The 21,394-nt window shown below is 31.1% G+C and overlaps 1 protein-coding gene across 1 annotated transcript in view; it reads left to right on the forward strand.

The window, feature by feature from the left end:
* LOC129988892 (uncharacterized) overlaps positions 1-21,394 on the forward strand; it is a 77,077-nt gene that overhangs the window by 42,411 nt on the left and 13,272 nt on the right. The window contains exon 3 of the mRNA XM_056097176.1: positions 10,199-10,609. Coding sequence (XP_055953151.1) covers positions 10,199-10,609 — 411 coding nt within the window. The remainder of the gene's footprint in view (positions 1-10,198; positions 10,610-21,394) is intronic.

Genomic DNA, 21,394 nt, shown 5'->3' on the forward strand with positions numbered 1-21,394 from the left:
CGAACATTTTGCAAATAATCTTTTCTATTTATTTTAAAATTTTTTATTCTCACATCAGTTATAGGGTTGAGATGTGTTTCTTGGATCCCTAAGGCATACTGGTTGATATTTACTCAAAATATATTTGATATCATCAGAATGAGTGCGGTAGCCATTAAAGTTCCAAGAGATTAAATATATGGCCATTATTTGGGTTTTCTAAAAAAATTTGATTTAAAATGTTCGAATGTCATGCGAGTAGAATCAGAATTTACTTTGTCCTCATCAGTGCTACTTATAAAATCTTCTGATGGATGAATTTTCAGTTGTTCTTCCTTTTCCTCGATTTGATGTTTTTTATTTTTTTTCCAAGATGTTGATGGGTTTTTACTTTTCAAAATCTTTTACCGCTTAACTTTTTTAAAAGGCAGGGAAGAATTTTCTTCATACGATATTTTTATCTCAAGAAGTGTTAGCCAATCACTTCTTTTTACTGTTAAAGTATCTGGATCGATATTTGCAGGTGTTACAAGATTATTAACAGCCGTTTTAGGTATTGGTTGCGAAATTCGTTCAGTTATTGAATTTAATGCAGCAGAATACGAGAGACCTGGTTTGGGTGTTCTGCCTGTTACTATTTTTCGAGCTTCTGGAAAAGCTATGTTTTTTGTGATTTTAACTGTTTGTATTTCTTTTTCTTCTTTGTAACGTGGGCATGATCGACAGTATGCTGGATGGTCACCGCTACAATTGAAATAGTTTGGTGTTGTCGAAGTGCAATTGTTACTATTATGACCAGGAAGGGAACGTCGAGCACAAATTTCTTTTTCTCCCCTGCATGCCGTTATGGTGTGTCTAAATTTCTGACATTTGAAACATCGGATGGGATTCGGTATGTATGGTTTAACAGAACAGTTTATATAGGCTATTTTTCACAGATTTTTGTAAAACAGCAGTGTTGAATGTTAAGATAAGGCACTTTGTAGACAGTTTGATTGTTTTTTTAATCTTAATTCTACGAACAGCTATTACATTTTGTTCTTTGAGGCAATTTCGGATGTCTTCCTCAAAGTCTGTCTGAAATTCTCGTTCCGATATAACGCCTCTGGAATGATTTAAAGATCGATGAGCTGCAACAGTAACTTGGGTTTCCCCTATCATTTTTAGTTTTTCAATGTTTTCTGATTGCTGTTTATTTTTCACCTCTATAAGAAGGTTACCATTAAATAATTTTTTATATTGCTAACTTCCCTAATGAGAATAATTATACATTTCTGGATAACAATTGGCGAAACAAATTTCAACGAACCTTTCTCAGCACTTATAAAAAAAAATTTAGAAAAGCATTACAATGGTTAGAAACAGTAGAAGCCGTGCGATTTAGAGAAAGATTCAGGCCCGACGGCACCGCTCACCACGGAGCCCAACAAGGGATGGCAGCCATCGGCTCCAGACATTCCCAGCCTCTGCGCTTACCATGGTGCTAGCCGGAACCTATATGAAGAAAGTCACCTCCGGGGACAATGACCACCCTTAACGCCAAGCCCAAGAAGTGACCTCTTCGCTTGATCCTCTTGAGCAGCCCAGTCAAATGTCTGGGATACCAGTCGATTGATACATCAGAGACCGAAATGTACCACCCGCCTTACGGGTCACCACGCACGGCAAACACGTGGGGTTTTTGGCTGTCCATGAGAAGAAAGCAAACAGAGTGGCGACCGCTTCTCATGGGGAGCTCCTTCGCTTACCGTCGAGGGATGGAAGGATGAAACAGAGAGAAGGGGCAGGGAGGAGTAGGAAGAGAGAAAAGGGGAAGGGGAGAGAAACAGATAAAAAGATCCCTGGGAACCTCGGGATTGGGACACCCGCACCCACCTAAAGAAGGTGAGCCCCTGAGGGGAACACGTGAACACATATAATTGACCACGAGAAAAACATGGATTTTCTAGATTCAGACCACAAACACTCAACGATTGGACTTGTGATTTGTTAATCGTCATCGCAAATGCAACACGAATTGAATTCGTTTAAATTCAAAGGGCATATCGTTTGGGATCATGAGAATCCTCAGAATGACTTGTCAGAATTTCCTTATCTTTGAATTTTCCTTTGAGTATAGTCGCATAAATCACACTGATCATCAGTTTTTTTTTATCAATAAACTCGTTCCATTGCATAGTTTTGGTTGGTTTAGGTTTCGAAGCATCATGATCACTGAGCCAACTTTCAGCTGTAAATTGTGCGGTGATAAACCAGGCACATCTAAGGAGTTTAAAGATATTTTATTTTATAAGATATTTTATTTGAATATGATGAATTCCATACATTTTTATGGATTGCTGGTTTATAGAGCATACTGAAATTCTGCTTTTTGTTTAAGAAATTTGAAAAATACTTTGGCGTGCACATAAATATTTAATAATTATCGTTTTGAATGAATTGCGATTATTTATCTTACAGTTTCTTAAGAAAATTCTGTACGGTAATAGCATTGCTATCTTTATTGAAACTTTCAAATATATATTTTTTATTTATTTTGTGTAGGATATCTTAAAAAATGTAAGTGAATTGGTAAAAACAAAAGAAATCATTTAGTTAATAGCTTTGACCTGCTTGACAATTGTTGCAATGTTACCAACACCTAAAACAAATATCCCTAAGATCAAGATACAATTTAAACAATAGATTATTTTTAAACAATAGATTATTATTTAAAAAACAATAGATTATTACTTTTTTTCCGTGAACTTTTACGATATTTTAATGGTTGGTTATTCGGCTATTTGGGACTGAGACGAATCCAAAAAAAACCCAAATAACATTAAAATTGGTACAGCCGTTCTTGAGTTATAAATGGTGTAATTAACACGATTCACGACTTTGTTTTTTTATATATATATTTTAAAATCTAATTTAAACTTAATTAATTTCTTAATTTTTAGCACAATTTACCCCATATTAACTTCATTCTAAGATATTCTCTTATTTACTGATCACATTCCACTTTTTCTACTTGATTAATTCAACTGAAGCTTTGTAAAAATGCTTTCTTCAGCGATTTCCACGCTGCGAGTGAATTGATACAAAATTGCTGATCTAAACAAATTCCTCTAAAAGATCCTTGTGTTTCCCTTGTGCAAATCGACGTGTGTAGAGAAATCCCTATCGAGATCTCACTGTTCATAAGCACTGTGAAAAATATTTTCCCTTTCGAAATATGGTATATAAGACCAGGGATAATGTATTTCGCTCTCTTCTTGCCTTTTTCACTCTTAACCAGGGTTTTCATGAGCATTGTGTAATTATAGGATCACAAACTTTACATTTTATTTACAATTTTTTATGCTATATTACTTCAAAAATTAATACGCATAAATCTAATTTTCATAATATTCGCTGATTAATCTGGAACAATCATATCCGAGATATTGTTTACAGTATAGCAATCCGTCTAGACGTTCTCACCTTCTAGTAAATATATAAGAATTATCCTTTGGTTATAGTTGTATTTTTTCATAGGAAAAATGTTGTTAGGCAACGTTTTTTTTATTTTATGTCAGAGAGATATGTTTTTTTAACATATCAGTGGTTGGTAAGCAACGATATGTTTATTCGGACACAATCTTATACAAAAATTATTTTGATTTTTATCTAAAGTTCGACATTTTTATGAGTGTTTTTGAATTTCTTGTTGTAGTGATGTATCTTTAACTTTTCCACTAAAAAGCAATTTATGTATGATACTGTTGTTATCACATGGAAATAGTAAGAATATTGTCATGTCGGTACTCTAGTGTGGAACTCAATGACACACACAAGAAGTAGTGCTAAACCAATTTATTAACTCAACTCTGAACTGAGAACACAGTGACTGACACATCTTCTGCTTTTATACTAGCAGGGAAAGTTCCAGAATACTTTTCTGGACACAGTAAGAAAAGTCCAGAACATTTATCTGGTAAACTAAAGAAATGTCCAGTATCTTCTGGAACATGAAATAAAGGAATTAAATATTTACACAAACTGTGAATCGCATTGTCTCTAGCGGGATTCTAATTTCCGATCTCTTGATTATGAGATCAGTGCTATGACCATTCGGCCATTTAGAGTCGACTGCCTCTTTTCAATGCGGCAATATTATATCTGAATTATTAATGCGTAGAAATATGCAGACATATTTCAATTTGATGTTATAATACTTAGATAATGCACAATACTTTATTTAAGTAAGAACAGGGAATTTTCATAAATGTTTAAATATTATATTAGTTTAATATTCATTCTGGTAATATTTTCTCTGGATTCTTTCTGTTTTAGATTATTTCAAATTTGGCATACATGCTGTTGTTCAAACTTTGAAAATTCTGTGTTTTAGTAATTTAGCACATTATTAAAATCGCAACTAAGATTTTGAGCTCCCTTGGCTGTCATAGAAAATATCTATCAAATAATAAAATAACTAGTAAGTCAAAGAATCCGGTTAAAATTTTACAATTTCGCCAATCAGTGCCTTTTCAAAATCCGATTTTGAAACGTTTTACCACCATCCCTGATCACAAGCATGCTAAATTTGAACGATTACAATATAAAAAAGTATTTTCCGATTTTATATGTTTTTATGCAAAAATACAAAAAATGCTTTATATGTGTGTGTGTGTGTGTGTGTGTGTGTGTGTGTGTGTGTGTGTGTGTGTGTGTGTGTGTGTGTGTGTGTGTAACACTTATTTTGATTGAAGCAGAATGCAGGTTTGAAGACATAGACGAGACGTTGTATTTTTAATTTCGTTTCATTTACAAGCAGAGAAGCGCACAAGGCACTTCCGCCACAGCGAGAAGAAAACAGAAGTAAGAAAAAAGAAAAAGAAGGGTGAAACAAATGATCACTAGTCTTATATAACATGGGACTTCCGAACACGCGCCAATTCAATACACGATTTGACCTTTGAGAAGGGCAACGGAAGTATCACTTTCACTCGATACGTAGATTGATGGCGCAATACTTTTTACACAGTTTCAGTTGAATTAATTAAACCGAAAGTGGAATTGGATCAAGATATAAGAGAATGAAATTACTATGGGCTAAATTAAGATAAAGCTTTGGAAATGAGCTTGGTTTAAATAAGAGTTTAAAATATCATTACATACACACACACACACACGCACACACATATATATTATTTAATTCATACGAAAATACGAATTTTAATTAAAATATATTATTCAAGTAAGCAATTTTCATGCATTTAGATAACTTAAAATAAAAATTAATATAAAAATAATATTTAAATTTATGTATGTAAACACATTACATTTTATTTTACGCTTTTACAATTACTTATTCGATTGATATAAATACGCTTAATTTTTGCATATTCGAGTGCATGATTAAACTAAATTCTTCGGTAATTCGGATTTGACCGACATTTTCTAAAATATTGTACTCTGTGGGTAGATACTTAAACCATTTAAACTTAAATCATTTAATCGATTAACTTAAATTTTTAGAATTAGTGGCATTCCTTGGACTACTTGCCAATTAGATCACAGGATAAGACGACTCCGTTGTGTTTTTTCAAGAATCATTGAATTTTGGATTCATATCTTAAAAGTTTAAACTATGAATTCTGAGAGTTTTCTAATTTGTTTGTCTAATAAGTTTATTTATTCAACTGAAAATTAAAATTAAGATGTTTGAGTAGCAATGTCAAATCACTTTCATCGCTAAAAGTTTTTTGAGTGCTAAAAGGAACCTTCTAATACTAAGAAATTTAACTTAAGACATCTGTTAAATTTAGTCACAATAGCCGATTAGAATTAGGTTTAGAAGTTAATTGTTGCACTTCAAATAGAAGATTACAACTCAGACTATCTCAAGTGAGAGATGTTTGAGGAGAAGAAATTGGTATGGGAAAGCATGTTCCTTACCCTCATTGTGGACAAAGAATGACTACTAATGATAGGGTTAGATTGATGTTTGATTTGATTGAATTAGTTTCAAAACAGCTTCTGATTGTTCTCTTTAATTTATCAGTTACTAGCTAGTATGTTGCTGCCGCAGAAGAAATATTTTTGGAAATATCATTTGAAATAACTAGCATGTTTAATTAGAAATGATAGAAAGAATGATATTTATCTTCTTGTTGACAATGAATACATTAATTGAAATTGAATAATATAAAAAGAAAAAGTGAAGATAATGTTTTTTTTTTACTTTATTATTCAAGCGATTTAGGGTAGAATATATATATATATATATATATATATATTCTGTCTTCAGCAAAACCAAATAAATTTCCGGCACGACGTAACCAAAATTGTGCGCCCGTTGAATGACAATATCTTGTATAGATCAGACTATTCTATTCATTAACGAAAAAAAAAAATAGCGCTTGTACTAAATATTTTCGATTTTATTTCACTCACATTCATTAGCATCAATGATAATAATTTTGTTTTGTTTGATATACAGTGGTGGCCAAAAGTGTGGACATTTTTTGAAAGTTTCATGTTTTTCAACTTTGCGTGCTTGTACAATATATTAATTTTCACTTAAATACAAATGTTTATATATCAAATTGAAGGTAATTTAATGTAAAATTTAATAACAAAAACAGTATTACAATATCTGTATTACAAAATAAAAAGTTACGCTCATTTTAGTAAGATCTATCTTAGATTTGCATTTTTTTAAAGTGATACTTACACAACCAATACTTAGTAGGATAACCCTTATTTTTTAAAACAGCTTCACAGCATCTTTTCATCGAGTGAACGAGTGTTTGGAGTTCATCTTTCGTAATCACATGGTGTCAAGAATCAATTATAGATTCAATAAGTTGTCTTTTATTGGAGGGACGTTTTTTTCGTACAAGAATTTTCAAACGTTGCCGCAAATTTTCAATTGGATTGATATTAGGACTGTTTCCTGGCCATGGTAATACATCTATGCCTTTATTTTGAAACCATGCTTTGCATACTTTTGCTGTGTGGCATGGATCTGAATTCTGCTGAAAAATAAATGGTGATTTGTTGGGGAAGAAATCCCTGATGGAAAGTATCAATTTTGGTTCCAGGACAGTTTCGATGTATTTTTTGGCATTCAGGATGCCATAAATCACTTGAATTCGGCCCACACTATCTGCAGAAATACATGCCCAAATCATGGCATTTGTTGTAGTTTTTATAGTTGCTTCAATGCAATCAGGATGAAGTCCTTCACCTACTCTACGTCTCACATATTTTCTACCATCACTACCAAAGAGCGATATTTTAGTCTCATCCCTCCAGATTACTTGCTTTCATTGATTTTCTGACCATTTAATGTGTTCTTTTCACTTAACTCGTTTTTCGCGTTGCTTTTGATTTAAATATGGTTTTTTCCTTGGAATTCTAGCTTGTAGTCTAAATCCTGATAACCTTCTTCTTATTGTTCTTGAACTTACTGCAATACCCGCTGCATTCATTTAACATCTAATGGCATCTGATGAAATTTTTCTATCTTGAAGGCATAGCCGTTTAATTTTTCTATCGGCAGTAGCACTTGTGCACTTTTTTCGGCCTGATTTGGCCTTATTTTCCACTGATTTCGTTTTTTCATAACGTAAACAGAACTTTCGTACACCAGAACAAGGCACTGAACCACTAACTTGTCTTGCAATTTCAGCATAAGAGAGGACAATTTCTCTCAATATGACAATTTGGCTTCTTTTTGTAGATGTCCAATTAGTTCTTCTTGTCGGTGACATTGTTTAAAATTAGTTTAATTAGAAAAAAGGACTTAAAATATTCAAAAACAGCAATACTCTATTTAATTGTACTTGTATGCATCATTCCGCAAAATATTTCCACAACAATAACTATTTTACATACCAAATAACCTAAACTATAGTTACAGACATTTGATGGGGTCCTCAGAACAGTGTTTGTGATTGGCTAGTACGCTTTTATTGTAAAACACGTCATTATTCAAAACGATTTGTGTTTGTTTGTTCTACTAAAATGAGCGTAACTTTTTTTTGTAATACAGATATTATAATACTGTTTTTTTAATTAAATTCTACAATAAATTACCTTTAATTTGATGCATAAACATTTGTATTTAAGTGAAAATTAATATATTCTACAAGCACGCAAAGTTGAAAAACATGAAACTTTCAAAAAATGTCCACACTTTTGGCCACCACTGTACGTGCAATTAACTCCGAATGACATGTGCCGTTTGCCGTTTATTGTTTGTCGATTGTCAATTTTTTAAAATAATGTTTAATAATAGAAATGTATGAAACTATTTGTTTGTAAATTTTATTGGTTCAAAATAAAGCTAATAATTGCACTATGCCTATAACCTTCCCGCAAGTGCAAATAATAAGTTGGGAAGATTTTATTGCAATCGGATGAACGGTACGGCAAAGCATAAAATACGAACAAGTAAAAATTCATTTTTATACATTAGATTCCACGTATAAACATTATTTCTCACTTACAATGTCTCATTTGTCATAATATGGAGAATCCCATTCAGTAAATTAAATTATTTTTTTTGTTTAATAATTCAAAGATTTGGTGCATATGTTAAAAGAGGACAAATTACATGCTTCTCTGACAGTACTTTATTTCCTAATGAGATTGGGGTTTAAGGGAATTGGGGTTTACGAAATTTGTTTCAAAATTTATCGTAGCTGAAGGTGGTTTATTATCAATGACTTATTTCTCTCAAAAGACAATCATCAAAGAATGCTATTAACTTTATTAATTTGTTGGAATACAGTTTATAAAAGAGAATGGCGTGTGTTTTCTTAGTGTTAATAGCGTTATCCTTATAGAGAGCATCTATTTACGTGGTTGTGCCTGACTCTGACGATGAACTGTTTGTGTGATGCTATGCTATTGTTGATGTAGTACTAAAAAAATTCAGATATCTTTCTGATGTGATTAGGTTAATGAGTCTATTAGATTCAGAAAGCCAATTTTCACCTTTGAGAGACATTAGTACAGGTTTTTGGATGATTTTTTTTAAAGCTATATATAAAAATTACTCCAGTTTATGCCCATGTGATACTTCTCAAATGAGTGTGAATTGATGCCATTGCTTTTTTTATTATATTGAATATTTTTTACTATTTTATATGGCTGTATAAATTAATGAATAGTTAGTTTATCCTATTTTCAATTTCATTATCTACAGTACACTCCCGAGTATCCGGCCTAATGTGGCTGGAGGGCAGGCTGACAATAACAAAAAAGCCGGATAGGTTGGAGTTCTATGAACTCATTTCTTTACTCACCAATACCAGTAGACAAAGTTTTTATATCAGAACTCAATGTTACAATACGTATTTTCTGGCTTCTAACTGAGTACTAAGCCCATCATTCATCTCAAGCCACGAAGATGCGCGGCCCGGTGAAACATAGAAACAGTTGTCGGTAACGTGTCGAATTAAAATAGAAGGCTCTGCACTTGTAGTTTATATGTTTATATACTGCATTGCAAGAATTCATTTGAGAAAAAGTAAGCTAAAGGATATAAATTGTTTGCATTTCAACATGAATCCTGTACACGTCACTGTGGTATAGTTAAAAAAAACATTAAGTGTATTCTAAGAACAATTTACGAATCCTGTACGTATTGTGCAGGTATATTCAGGAACAGCGGTAATAAATCAGGTCCTTTACACACTGACGAAACAATGAACAACGAGCAGAATGCTGCTCTTTTCCTGTCACAACTTGTATTTAACACACGACACGTAAGAGGATTGTAGCAAGCTCCCGCTTCCAATACCTTGGCAATGTTGCTAATGAGATGTCTTGCCTTCTTCAATTAATTACAATAAAGAAAACTAGGTCGGATAGTACGGAAGCTGGATAGTCACGAACCGGGTACTCGGGAGTGTACTGTATTTGTTTCCTTTCATTCGTTCTCTCTCTCTCTCTCTCTCTTTATTATTTTTTTTATCATTTTACCATTATAATATTTCTTTACTTTTTTTTGGCCTGATCAAGCTTTCTAAATCTTTCCTCTACTTATGTCTCTAAAATCAGATCTGTCAATTAACGCTTCCTGTATTAGCATGAAAAGTTCTTAACTACATATTACATTTGATTTTTCCTACATAATAATAAAAACCTTGTATGTTTTTTATAAAACAAATTTTACTATATTTCACATTAATTCTCTCCTATTCCATTAGAATTTAAGCCTCAATACGTTTCTTTCCAGAATGTCTTCACTCTTAATGGTGCATTTGCTAAGCCACATTTGGCACGTCCAAATCCAGATATAGGACAAGAACCATTTCAAGTTCTGAAACCATCGCCCAATCAAGACGTAGCTGGCATAATCGGCAGCAACTTTCATGAGCCTTCCCAAAAGCTGATAGGATGGGAAATGAGTAATTCCATCTTCAGTCCAACGACGGCACAATCTGGAGCTAAAAAGAAAGGTGGAGGTGGAAACGTAGTGCATTCTCCATCTTGGGGTATGCCGGAAGAAGTTGGAACGTTTGGAAGGTTCGTTGATTTTGATGAGGCTGTACCAGTCCTTACCAGGAAGCAAGATGTTAAACAGTATAGTGGAGGGTGGTCTGAACCATTGTTGCCTTCACCGTCCTATGAGTTATATGCTATAGGGGTAAGTTCAAAGAAATTTTTAATCTATTTCTATTAAGGTATCTGACTAGGTTGTAAAAATGCTTTTTCCAAGTAGATTCTGAAACATACATTGTTTTTAATATATGTAAGATAGAACTATAGATACAGTAGTTTCGATAATACATAAAAAAATAATAATGAAATCGGAAACAGTGGCATTTTTAACCGACAATGAGTGATTTATTTTTATCGTGAAATCCTCCAGAATAATATTTCATATGTTTAGATTAACTCTCTACTCACTCAGCCGTAGTTTGCTTATTTTTGGCATTTTTGTTAAAAAAAAGTGTGAAAAAAGTACGTTTGTTTGAAGCGCATATGGATGAACTCATTTATAAGTAGAATATCTAAACGCATTTTCTAAAAGATGAACATTTCAGTGTGATTGATTTGCGGAAAACATGGTATCTCAAAATCAATTCAATAAAGTTTCATGAAATTTGGTATGAATGTATCCAAAACCTTCGAGGGTGTGACAGACCGCATATTTTAAGATAGCTTCATTTAGACATGTTTTACAGACACTTTAATTTAAAAACATAGACAAATTTTGACAAAAAATCATTAAAGGCAACTTCAAATGTTCATAAAATTAGTATTTTTAAAATAATTTATCTTTTGGTCAGTTATATTTTTTTATATAGTTTGAGCAATATATAAGTGAAATAAAAATTAAATATTCCCATTATTTTTTAACTTACTCTGTTTTTCCTAACATTGGAAACTTTGCTAAATTTTCATTAAATAAGCAGGGATTTTTCAAAAACTGAAGGTGATTAGTGTATTTTTTTTTCTAATAGTGGCCTTTCAAGTCTGTTTTAGTTATTTGGTACAATTAAAAATGTTTATGTATCATTTTTAAAAAATTCATCTTCGAACCTACTCGGATACCTTAAACCATTGGTAGTTATTTATAGGTAAATGTCTATATAACGAAATTAAAGAGCCTGAATTATTATTTCTTCAATTTTGCTATATCCAATAGAGTATGGATTGTTAATCTTTCAAATCCAATAAAAACCATATATTTTCCTTATCAAGAAAATGTGAATTTTGGCATGTTAAATACACTTCACAATAGTAATTTTATTATATTATTTTAAAGTGTTTTTTAAATCCCTCTTTCTGAACTTCAGGCAATAAATGCGGTAAAAATATTCATCCTTTTATTTTTCTTAATTTGACTTAAGGCACACTTCTAGTATCGTAACAGATAGAATTATACACAAGACAATCATAGCGAAAGCATGTATTTTCCTTATTAATCAATGGTCATTTACTTCCCTATGTATAATAAGCTGAATTACCTTAATAACTTCTCATCAATTTCCCTAGGATCAATTTAAAAGGAAATTATCTCAAATGCGTAATGGAACTATGCCATTTAATATCTTACCCGGAATTAAGGATTTCCTATAAGATATTCGAAACATATTTAGATATCTTATGCTGCCACTCTTATCTAAAAACATATCAAATAAAGAAATATCTATTCAATTATTTTTAATATCCATTTAGAATGAATTAAATTAGTGTTTATTATAATTTTTATTGTTGCAGCATTTAATATAGCAATAATAAATGTATAAAATAAACTTTAGAGAAGTAGAATTAGCTTAAAATATATTTCTATTTTAATTCAAAATTGATAAAAATTGCCCATTTAATAATGACAACCATATAATTACAGTTTATACAAATAGGGGATACAACATGAGATGTTTATAATTCTTCAGTATGATTACAGATATTGCTTATAACGTTGTAGCGGGTGGTCAGCTCAAAATTAGAAATGCTGCAAAAAAAAAAAAAAAAAAAAAAATATTCATCACTGGATTGCACTTTTAAAAAATATATATGGTACTTTATCCATAAATAGTCTAATTTCAAAGCCAGATATGAAGTTTTTTCTTTCTCGAACATATTAAATAATCAGTAAATGATATAAATCCTAAATTCCATGTAATTTTCTCCATAGAAAATTATATGAATGTTGAAATGATAATTCAGTACAAAAAAGTATCAAAGACTCCCCCCTCCCCCAAACACACGCACACATTTTCAGCTTCTCCCAATTAGCTCGATAATATTCATCGAGAAATTAATATCAAATGAGCTATGCAATAAATAATCTGCAACGTTCGTCGCTTTTTGAATATGATAATTAATAACAAATGATTCTTCATAAAGTGTTTTATTTGAATAACATTTTAAAAAATTATTCACGGACCTTTTTTTAAAAAGAGTAATCTCTAACAAAAGAAAATTAATATTTAATAAAGAAAATATGTTTCTGTTGAGACAGCAAGATTCGAAATCGAAACTTATAAAGAGCCAATGAAAAAAGCATTAAAAAAAGGGAAGGGAGGGGGGCTAAAAGAAGACGAAATGAGCTTTGGGAGTGGAAAAAAAGAATCACTTGGCCGCACTTCAAGCCAGGTCTGACCATTCTGCATCTCTAGTGCTTCTAAATCCAAAAGAATTGCTTTTGGTCTTTTAATCAATCAATCAGTTGTGTTCGCAATGGGCTTTCGTGGGCTATACGGCGAAAAACCGCGATCTACGTTTTTCTATCTTGTTGATTCATTTTCTACCTTATTTTTATATTTTTAGTTATTTTTGTATTTTTATTAATCATAGAACTCTCGGAATGAAAAGTAAGCAAAGAGTGAGGAAAATTTAGAGTAGAAAAGTAAGAAGATACGATTTTTAAAAAATTTAACATAACAGAAAGTAACATTCAGAGGAAGTCTGTTAGTCCAGCTGTCCGAATATAAGTTAGCACGATAAATACAAAGTAAAGAGAACTAGATGGATAAAATTAGGCACGCAGATTTCACAGCTTAAAGTATTGGCAACTACTAAGTTTGGAGTCAAATCTTTGGCGGATTGCGAGCGCGAGAATAGAACCTGGGACCTTGTGGTTTGCAGTCCAGCAACATAACCAGGATACAAAAGCATATGCTCGTGCAGCGTAGTTGTTAACTGGCTTATATGCTATTCACCACAGACTCTCCCTCCAGTGAGTAGGAGGTGAGACGAACGATATATTAATCGAAAACAAAATCGTACGATACTTTCGATACTCAATTGTCGACACGCAGTCAGGCTCAGCTCATAGGATGAAAGTTAATTGTTGTGTTTTAATGCTAAAATAATAAATTTATTTTTGTAATAAAAAGGAATCATGATCGGAGTCCAAAAACAAACATGAACATTCCAATGGAGGGAGAGTCTGTGGTGAATAGCATATAAGCCAGTTAACAACTACGCTACACCAGCATATGCTTTTGTATCCTGGTTATGTTACTGGACTGCGAACCACAAGGTCCCAGGTTCTATCCTCGCGCATCACATATCGCTACAAATCCATCAAAGGATTAAGCTTCTGTCAGCCTGTACTTTTAGTAGCATTTAAACACAATAACTCAATAACAAAATAACTTAAATGTATGAAATTTTGTATATGATTTTGTGGCCACAACTGTAATTCCCAATTTGAATTTTCATCGGTCTGAAAAAGGATATTCAAAAAGACAATCTGTATTTTTGTGTTTTAACCAAATCCCAGCAAATAATTCCCAAAAATTGCATTCTAACTGGCTCTATCGTAGCTACTGTTTACCAATGGCATACAGTTAATAACACATAAATACATTTATAAGAGAGTGTGAGTGAAAATTTTAGGGAGACCATTTCCGTTGGTTTTTCTAATTACAAAACCCTTCGTAGGTTCAAGAAGTTTTAAAAAATATATGATACATCTATTTTGCGTAGATCGAAGAACAAAAAATTCTAAATTACACACATTAATAATTGCTAAAAGACAATGCAAATACAACACATTTTTTTTTAATTTAGATCATTTAAAACAATAAGAGAAATTTTTTCTTCATTGTTCTAATTTATTTCTTTTAGCACGTATTTCTTTTAGCAGTGCTATTCCGATAAGCTCGAGATGTTCTAATCATATTTGCTTATAAATATGATTGGCATATAGTTTCAAAGAGCACAATTTTGATGCATAAAAAGCATTTCAGTTTTTATTTTTTTTTATTTTTTTATTAACTGTTTTTTCAAATCTTTCCCTCCCACCCTCTTCTTTTTTAGAAAGAAGGTACAATTTTCTTTCTTGACTTCTTCTTGTTTTTTTTCTTTATATAAAATTATATGAACAAAAGATAAATATCATTACATACAAACAGTCTAAATAGATCATAGGGAGTTGAAGGGATATACAGGTAGTGTTTTAAACTCATATCAAAGTACTCTGAATTTTATTGAATCCATTGGAATAAGGCTGCATTTTCGATCCTGCAGCATGGTAAATCATTCCAATGAGGAAGTCGAAAGTTTCGCCCGTTTCCCTTCCTTGGCATCATTAGGACTGGGTTATTTACTTTAGTATTTTATAGCCGATTACGGCTAAAAGTCTTAATACATTCTCCTATAATAGACGTATCTGAAATATTGTCATACCTGTCAAAACACATTGAGTGAATTTGAGAAATAAAATTCATGTTAATGCTAAATATGGTTACAATAAATGAATACTGATATTTTTTATCATGTTCATCTATATGTCAGAAAACTCGGATGAATTTATTCCAAATCACAAATAAAAACATCTTCATGAGCTTATGTATAATGTCTTGCAGATTTATTAATTGATATTCTTAGCCCTTTCAGGACGGGGTTGTCATAATGCATCACCTATAAACGTCTTTCACAGCCGGGCGTACCATCCCTGCATCGCTGGAAGTTGAGCTCTGAAGAGGGGTGATGCATATGTGGAATTTAAACCGGAATGCTTTTTAAAGGCCCCTAGATGGGTCCCTGTGCCTATTATTTTTGAAATGAACATGGTTTTAGTATCTTGAACTTCAGTTAACTCATATTCTGCCTCATTTTGGTATTTCATTCATCTTCTGTTGTGGGGAGGGAGGAGGTAACCGAAACGCAAATAAACAGAGAAGGGTTCTTTAATTTTCCATGCGATATAAACATTCTCGCGTTTATGGTCACATTCCGAATTTTATTTATTATTATTATTATTTATTTATTTATTTTGCTACAATGCATGGTCTGTTGGAGCTTTACAGTCAGTTCTGTTGCATTTAACGTAGCATACAGATACTGTAAGCGTACTTCCTTATTTTATTTTTTTTTTATTTCGGAATGCCTTGCATTTGATTTGTTATGATGAGAAAACGTTATTTATCAGAGGAAGAAAGTCTCACATTATGAATAAGGTGATTAGTAGCACAAATGAGAGTGATGATTCACGGCCTAAAGAATTAGAAATCGAGATTGTGAGTGATTCTGATACAGATATTTTTTATCAAAATTTGAGCTCACTGCTCGTCGTCTGCCTTCTCCTTACTTTGCATTGTATTTTTGAATGTTTTAATATTTATTTTGAAGTTTATTAATGTATTTTGTCCATTAAAACCTCAGAACAATTAAAATAGGACTTCTGAAAATTATTTCACAACATAAATGTGTTTTTAAATATATTTTATTGTAAATTAAAAGGAAAAGATTGCTAAACGCTAATTTTAAAGTGTATGAAAGTTATGATAGTTGAACTAATAATCTATATAGGCACCAAAAATTATGATGTTAAATATTAAACTTTTTTTTTTTTTTTGCAAAGTTAATCTTAACGACATAAAACCTCCGTCCTGTGGGGTGATTCCTTTCGCATACGTTCCGTTCCGAGCGAATATCTAGAATACAGACATCCCATCCCGAAAGGGTTAATAGATATTCTTATTAATAGAAATCAATAGATAAATTCTTATTTATAGAAATTGTGATCCATATTGCCTTAAGAAGTAAAAATCTAGATAATGTGATATATCTGGTGGTAAATTATTAAGTTCAATACACGGAAGAAACGGGTGTGATTCCAATAAAACACGAAAATGTTTCTAAATGATTAGATGGAACCTTCTATATTTAGCCTCTTACATTTGCACAGATAGAGCTTTATCCCAATGACGTAAATTAAAGCTTTATCCCAATAATTTTATCCCAATGACGTAAATTTAAAAAAGAAAGAAAGAAACTTCTCAAGGACTTCCTCTTTGTGAATAAAAAATTCTCTGATCATGGAAATTTTTAAGGATTATAACCGCCAGCGAGGACGAAAACTCCACAATTAACCGCACGCCAACGAAGAAAGCGATCACGAATTTCTAAATATAGGATCACTTCCATCTCCCTGCGGAGGATTTAAAACAAACCCCAAAACAAATGTCATAATTGTAATCGGTATAATTATCGCAGTTTTCAGACAATCTCGATCACATTTGTCGAGAATCTTTATCCAGAAATAGACACTTGATATCGTAATAACGGAAGATTAAGTCAAGTGTCAAATGGGTCCCCTGTGACCAATCGCAGCTAAGCCCAGGAATTTAATGGCGATCGTGGCAGGAAGTCGATTCACGTGATGAGATCTGAATTCTTATTCGTGATTCAATGAGGCGATGAAGAATTTCGATAGACTTTTCTCTTTTTCATTTACGTTTTTAATAGGCTCTATAATGTTATGAGCATGGTATCCATTAGAAAGGTTCATGCACACAGTGAACAGAGTAAGACAATTAAAGTATCACAGCTTTAATATCCAGCAGTTTGGTTTATTATGGAAATGTAGTTATATCTAAACGTTTTAAATGAAATTAAATACAACCAATAGGTTACTAGTCTCTAATAATAATAAAAGTGAATGGGCATATATCTCTGTAGGCCAGATTTGTTGACCCAATGTTGCCAAACTTGGCAGGTAAATACTTTAAAGGGTGGGAATATGCACATCAGAGGAATTTTTTTGACATCTTAATTAAACAATATCCTGGCATTTTCACTCGAATACTTCCAGAAATATTATAATAAAAAATGATTTTTACATCATCTTAAAATTCAGAAGATTATCTTTACAATGATATCAATTTTTAATTGTATACATATATATTTATAATGATATTTAAAATCTAATTTAAATTTTAATTAATTTTTAAATATTTATCTTAATTTAGTCCATATTAACTTCATTCTAAAAATGTTATCTTACTTTCTGGTCCATTTCCACTTTTTTTCATTTAATTAATTCTATACGAGCTCTATAAAACTGCTGACTTCAGCATTTACTCACGCTCCCAGTGAAGGGATAAAAATCTGTAATGCTTACAACATTCTTGCAAAGATACCTAATATTCCCGTTCCTAAATCGTCACCTCAAAGAAATCCCTATAAAAATCTCATAGTAAAATCACTAAACGGAATTTTTTCCCTCTTGTGTTGCGATGTAGACTGATGCAACTTTTATGATCGTTTGTTTCTTATACAAATATATATAAGCCAAGCTTTAATATAAGTTTTGAATTTTTTTACTCTCATAATAAAGTTTAAGGTTTAACTTTAGAATTTTTTTATGTCTTTATTCAATGCTCAGATGACTAAAGTATTTAAATAAAATATAAGAAAAATAAATGTTGGAAATCAAATGGTAAGTTTAATAATATACAGAGTAAGTTTTGAAAATGCATTCGACACAGTGCATGATTTCAATAACAGTCCAGATCCAAATTTGAAATCCGTAAATTCTCGAACTTCAAATGCTTCGAAGCTACATACTATACCGTTTTGAGTAAATTAATAAGCTTTATCCCTTTTCATGTTGATTAATAAAATCCCTTTAGAGATACGAAACGCGTATTCAAGATCAAAATTTAAAGCATTGATTTGGAGAAATAACAAAGGGCACATCATTAATACAATCCCTATTCTACCAAGTATTCCGTAAAATTGAATTATAAAGCGTTCTGTCTCCAACATTTCACACTTGGTTAAATAGACAAAGCATCACAGCTAAAAGACAAAATCATCTAACTGGATCTGAAAAATGTGAATAAAATTTTTACTAGTTAAGTTTTTTTATTCGAACAACTATCTTGAGAATAGGGATAATGTTTTAGAGAATTGTACCTTGATGTACTACACAAAAAGATAACAATTTATTTTTAATGCTGATGAACAGAATGCAATAAATTCTATTTAAAGGTGACCTTCAGACACAAGAAAAAAATGGTAGCACATTTGCAGTTTCTAGCGTCATTTGTATTGGATTTAAATATCATTTGGTTTTTCAGATACATTATGTTGATTCCTTTGGAAAAATCATATTATTTAAAAAAATAATAATAAAATAAAATTACAAAACACTTTTGAACTTTCATCTTCAAATTTAATGTCTAGTAATAATAAAAAATTATTTTTCTCTTGCTTAATATTTACTAAAAGTGAAAGAGATTCTTTCTATGCGTGTGTGCGTGTGATTGTTGACACTCTATAGGTTACATTTTTTTATATAGTTTTACTAAATGTGATAAAATAGATTTTGAATAATGGAAATGTGCATCTCAAAGTGAATTTTTAATAGAATTTTACTTCATTAAAATTAAGAGATATTTTGTAATTTTAAAAGATAAATTCCGATACTACTCTTACACAAAAATATTTATACACCGTTTTAAAATTCAAAAGATATTGATTTAACTGTCGTTTTTTTTTTTTTTTTAATATTTTTTGTATAACTTTAAACAATGCATTTCTTCATGAATTCAAACTGTTTTTATTGTTCCATAAAATATTTAATTTCAAAGAAAAAATAATCTTAGTTAAAGAAGAAATAATTGATCTATTTACTATCTACTAATCACATTGGCAACCAGTTGATTCGTCAAGATTAATGGTTGCTAAAAATTTCAATTAATATTTTAGTAATTCTGTCTTGCAGATTTTTATGAATTTTTTTTCAAAATATTTTTTATTTGTAACTCTAGATTTCTATAAAAAAAATGAAGTCACCCCAGAAAGGTGGAACGAGTATTTATTTCCTTAAATATTGCATCTCTATACATAAATTAGCAATTACAAAGTTTTATTAAAAAAAAACGTGGGCAATTATAAAAATGTTGGCTTCTGTAAAAACTGATAATATTTTTTTATTCGTGCTTATATTTAATTAGTAATATATATCTTTTCAATTTATCTATACACTTTTTACTTTTTTATTTGCAAAATTTATTAATACATGTTTATGAATAAATTTAGAAGAGACAATCACAAACTTAATTGGAAACAATTTTTTAATGAAAATTTATTCAATTCAGAAAAATTATCAAATGCAAATATTTAGTAAGCTGTAATCATCCAATTACCAGGATTTAATAGAAAATTACTTATAATCGTTCGCTTTATCTGATCCAACAGTTGCAACACCGATTTTATAAAGAAGGGAATAAAAACTTGAGAAACCGAATATTTAAGAAATCTCGAAGGAGTAGTGCAATAACATGAATATCTATACTTATATAAAGCTCAATGTGTGTGTGTATGTATTGGCGATCTACAGGTCAGACCTATAGCTACCAAATTTGGCACATGCATACCTTGGAGATCGGAAATGTACACCTGGGATTCCTTTTTTTGAATTTTTAATTAGAATTTTAATTATTAATTAAAAACTGACTTTCCCGCCAAAAAAATCTCTTCATTTTGCCCACCGCCAAATGAGTAATGCTTCAGTTTTTTTCCCCCACTCTAATGAGGCTAGGCTTAATATATTTTAGCCGATTATTTCAAACGATTCTGTTTATTTTCTTAATGTTTGATGCATTTAAAATTAAACATTGTTAATTAATTCATCTTTCAGATTCATTCTGAAGTACGTTTGAATAAAACAGAATAAAGGAAATTAAAAATTTCTAATCTGCATAGCGTTACCCCAACTGGAGTAGAAAATTCACGCATTTGCGTTACCATAATTGGCGTTGAAAATTCACGCATGCGCATTGTGTTCTGATAGTTGACAACGGATACGGACTTGGTTTTGAAGGCTTAATATGTTTTCGACAGATTATTTCAAACGATTCTGTTTATTTTCTTAGTGTTTGATTCCTTTAAAACTAAACATTGTTAACTAATCGATGTGTTCATGATGAATCTGAGAAAATTTTGTTGAAAACTTCTTGAGATATTATATAAATTAAGAAAAATATTCTTTAGTGTCCGTAAGGTTTAAAGACTCAGCGACTCTGTTTTCAGTACTCATATTTTAAAAAAAAAATATGCTTCGTTTCAGTAAAAAAAAATATTATTATATTTATTGCAGTTTAATCATTTTCACTTTAATTTAAAGCATAAATTCTACGGGAGCTAACAGAAAATTAGAGAGATGCATATTACGTTATAGCTGAAGACCTTTATAATATTAAGAGTGAATTATATGACTAACAAAATTTGAAGTTTTAAAATATTTTAATAAAGGAGCAATTAAAATGGAAGTTCCATAAAATATTCAATAATTAAAATTTTAATATGCATTAAGATTGGCGAACCGGCTGGTCGCCAAAGGCGGCTAGTATATATATATAAATAGCTCACAGTTAATGTGCATTAAATTATACTTTCCTAAAGAATGATGCTTTTCAGTTATAAGAAACATTTTGAAATGTTGTATGAAATCTCAATATTGGTCTTGCTACAGACGAATATAAATGTTGTTTCCCGATTTCCTTTGCATCCGTGAGTGAAGTATATTTACCAAATAGTTGAACAATTGTAAGCTATAGTATTCTTACTTCCTAGGGAGGAACAAAAAAAAAAAATAAATAAGGCACCCTGCAAGTGATAAAGAAACTAACATATCGACATATTTTTTAAGTTGCCCTTATACTATTGTACGAATAGTCGG

This window comes from Argiope bruennichi, chromosome 10 (assembly GCF_947563725.1).
Source record: "Argiope bruennichi chromosome 10, qqArgBrue1.1, whole genome shotgun sequence".
Lineage (NCBI taxonomy): Eukaryota > Metazoa > Arthropoda > Arachnida > Araneae > Araneidae > Argiope > Argiope bruennichi.